This window comes from Gadus macrocephalus, chromosome 11, assembly GCF_031168955.1.
Source record: "Gadus macrocephalus chromosome 11, ASM3116895v1".
In the NCBI taxonomy this organism is placed as follows: Eukaryota; Metazoa; Chordata; class Actinopteri; order Gadiformes; family Gadidae; genus Gadus; species Gadus macrocephalus.
This window is the reverse complement of record NC_082392.1, coordinates 19,231,287-19,233,482: the sequence shown is the minus strand read 5'-3', so window position 1 is coordinate 19,233,482 and position 2,196 is coordinate 19,231,287. Positions and strand designations below refer to the sequence as shown.

Here is a 2,196-nt window from a genome sequence, read left to right as displayed (position 1 = left end):
AAAAGCACGCTGGAGGTCCATAGTAATGAACATCCAGGGGATGCAGACAGAGTGAGGTGGACGGTCGCCCTCTAGCGATCACTCTGTACCGCAGGTGAGCGATGTCCGCAAACTTCTGCTCAATTGATGCAGTGTGTGTTGGAAATGTGTCACAAAACATGGAAAAAAAACACAAAAAAACTTCACGGTACACATAACATGAAACGATCCTCACACAGTTTGTGCCATAAATAAGGCATTTCAAATGAACTGAACCGTTGTTACCTGTGTTCTGAGGCAAATTAAGGGACTGTAGCAAGTCTGAAACGTCGACAGGAGCTGCTGGGTGGCCCGCGGCATCAGCTGCAGCTACACGGTTCTAAAGGGAAAGAAAGCTGGAATAAATTTAGGCTGCTTCAAGCTGCAAAACCAGAACTCGAAATCTGCACTTTTATCACACTGCGGGTTCACTTACTCTGCTCAGTATACAGAAGCACACGAGATGCAAGAGAAGTAGGTGCCGTGGCGTCCCGTGTATTGACTGTGCAAGGGTCCGACGCAAAGCCATGTCTGTGGAAACACCTTCCACACAAACGGAGAACTCCTGCAGCCAGAAGAAATCCTCCCGGTATATTCCAGCAGTGCAGCAAGTCAAATGACTTGGGATGACGCCATGGACGGACGGATGAATGAAGAATTGTCAAAAAGGGCTGTGTTGATCTATTGCTTGTTGTAGGTGCTGCAGCCTGCACCCCTGGTAACAACGCGACAGCAGATATCAGCTCCTCTCTGGGCTCCATCCATCTCAGTGTATTCTGGTGGACCTTGTGGGGGAGTTGGTTGACTTGGGTTCCTTCTCCCGACCAGACATGTTCTGTGCTCTTCTTCTTCTTCCCGGGTGATGTGCTTCCTTCCCTCTCCTTTTCAGTTCTCAGTCTTTCTTTCAACGCCGTCTGAAATTGTACGGCTTCTCTCTCTCTGTCTCTTGATGTCTCGCTCTGTCTATCTGTCTCTCTCTCCCTCTATCGATAGTTTGCCTCTCTCTCTCTCTCTCTCTCTCTCTCTCTCTCTCTCTCTCTCTCTCTCTCTCTTCTCTCTCTCTCTCTCTCTCTCTCTCTCTCTCTCTCTCTCTCTCTCTCTCTCTCTCCTCTCTCTCTCTCTCTCTCTCTCTCTCTCTCTCTCTCTCTCTCTCTCTCTCCTCTCTCTCTCTATCTATCTCTATCTATCTCTCTCTCGCTCTCCTCTCTCTCTATTCTCTGCCACCCGGAGCAGGTTTGACTCCCACTGGGATCATATGATGATGAAGTTCCCCGGGTGGCTCGCGAGTGACTAGAGTCTTTTCTTTGGCGGGGTGGAGCGCGTGCCGAGTTGTCCAACAATAGAAGACGACACCTGTGCTCCCAGCAGTGATTAGTCGGGGAGAGGATCCTGACTTGTAGCGTTATACCGGTCTACCGTCATGCATGTCCGCCATGCAGTTAACATCCCTGGAGTGAGAACAAATTTGAACATAGAAAGTATAACAGCATCCACGACGAAAGAAAGAAAGAAAGCAATATTCGAAATATGTAACGGAGAACGATATCCATATACAGGAAGTCCCTCCCTCTCTGATTGCCTCTATCCTAAACATCAGCAACCGATAGTCCCACCCTCTCTGTCTTCAGTACCGATCATTTGGACCATCCCGTCCCAGGCGTCCCGCCGTAAGATGCTTTCAACAAGCTGGAAACGAGGTTACGCACGGAAGAAGGCATTTATGTTTGATTATCATCATATTTAATTTGTAGCTATAGGCTACGTTCTGATGAATATTCCAACTAATTAAACATGTTAAGACACGCTATCCCTATTAAGAATGCACCCTACCGAGTCATGTGCGTGATTGTTTTCCCCATCGTTCTCTCGCGCTGTGCAGCTGCGCAGATAGGCGACTATCCAACTCTTCTTAATCGTGCATGGGCGCATTTTATGACTGCGGGAGACGACCGGGTGTTGTGGTTGCGGATTGTGGTTGCTTGTTTCATACTATACACGAAGTACTGTTCCACAACAAAAGTAAACCAGATGCAAATTTAATGCTTCATCATCCGGTGTGAGTTCGTTTGGGTTTGTGGAGAGAGAGAGAGAGAGAGAGAGAGAGAGAGAGAGAGAGAGAGAGAGAGAGAGAGAGAGAGAGAGAGAGAGAGAGAGAGAGAGAGAGAGAGAGAGAGAGAG

At 48.2% G+C, this 2,196-nt stretch overlaps 1 protein-coding gene across 1 annotated transcript in view; it reads right to left on the bottom strand.

Moving 5' to 3' along the window:
- Window positions 1–1,077, bottom strand: part of LOC132467850 (A disintegrin and metalloproteinase with thrombospondin motifs 16) — a 65,125-nt gene extending 64,048 nt beyond the window's left edge. The window contains 2 exon segments of the mRNA XM_060065412.1: window positions 265–358; window positions 455–1,077. Of these exon segments, the coding sequence (XP_059921395.1) occupies window positions 265–358; window positions 455–547 (187 nt within the window). The 5' untranslated portion in view covers window positions 548–1,077.
- Between the last annotated feature and the right edge of the window lie 1,119 nt (window positions 1,078–2,196).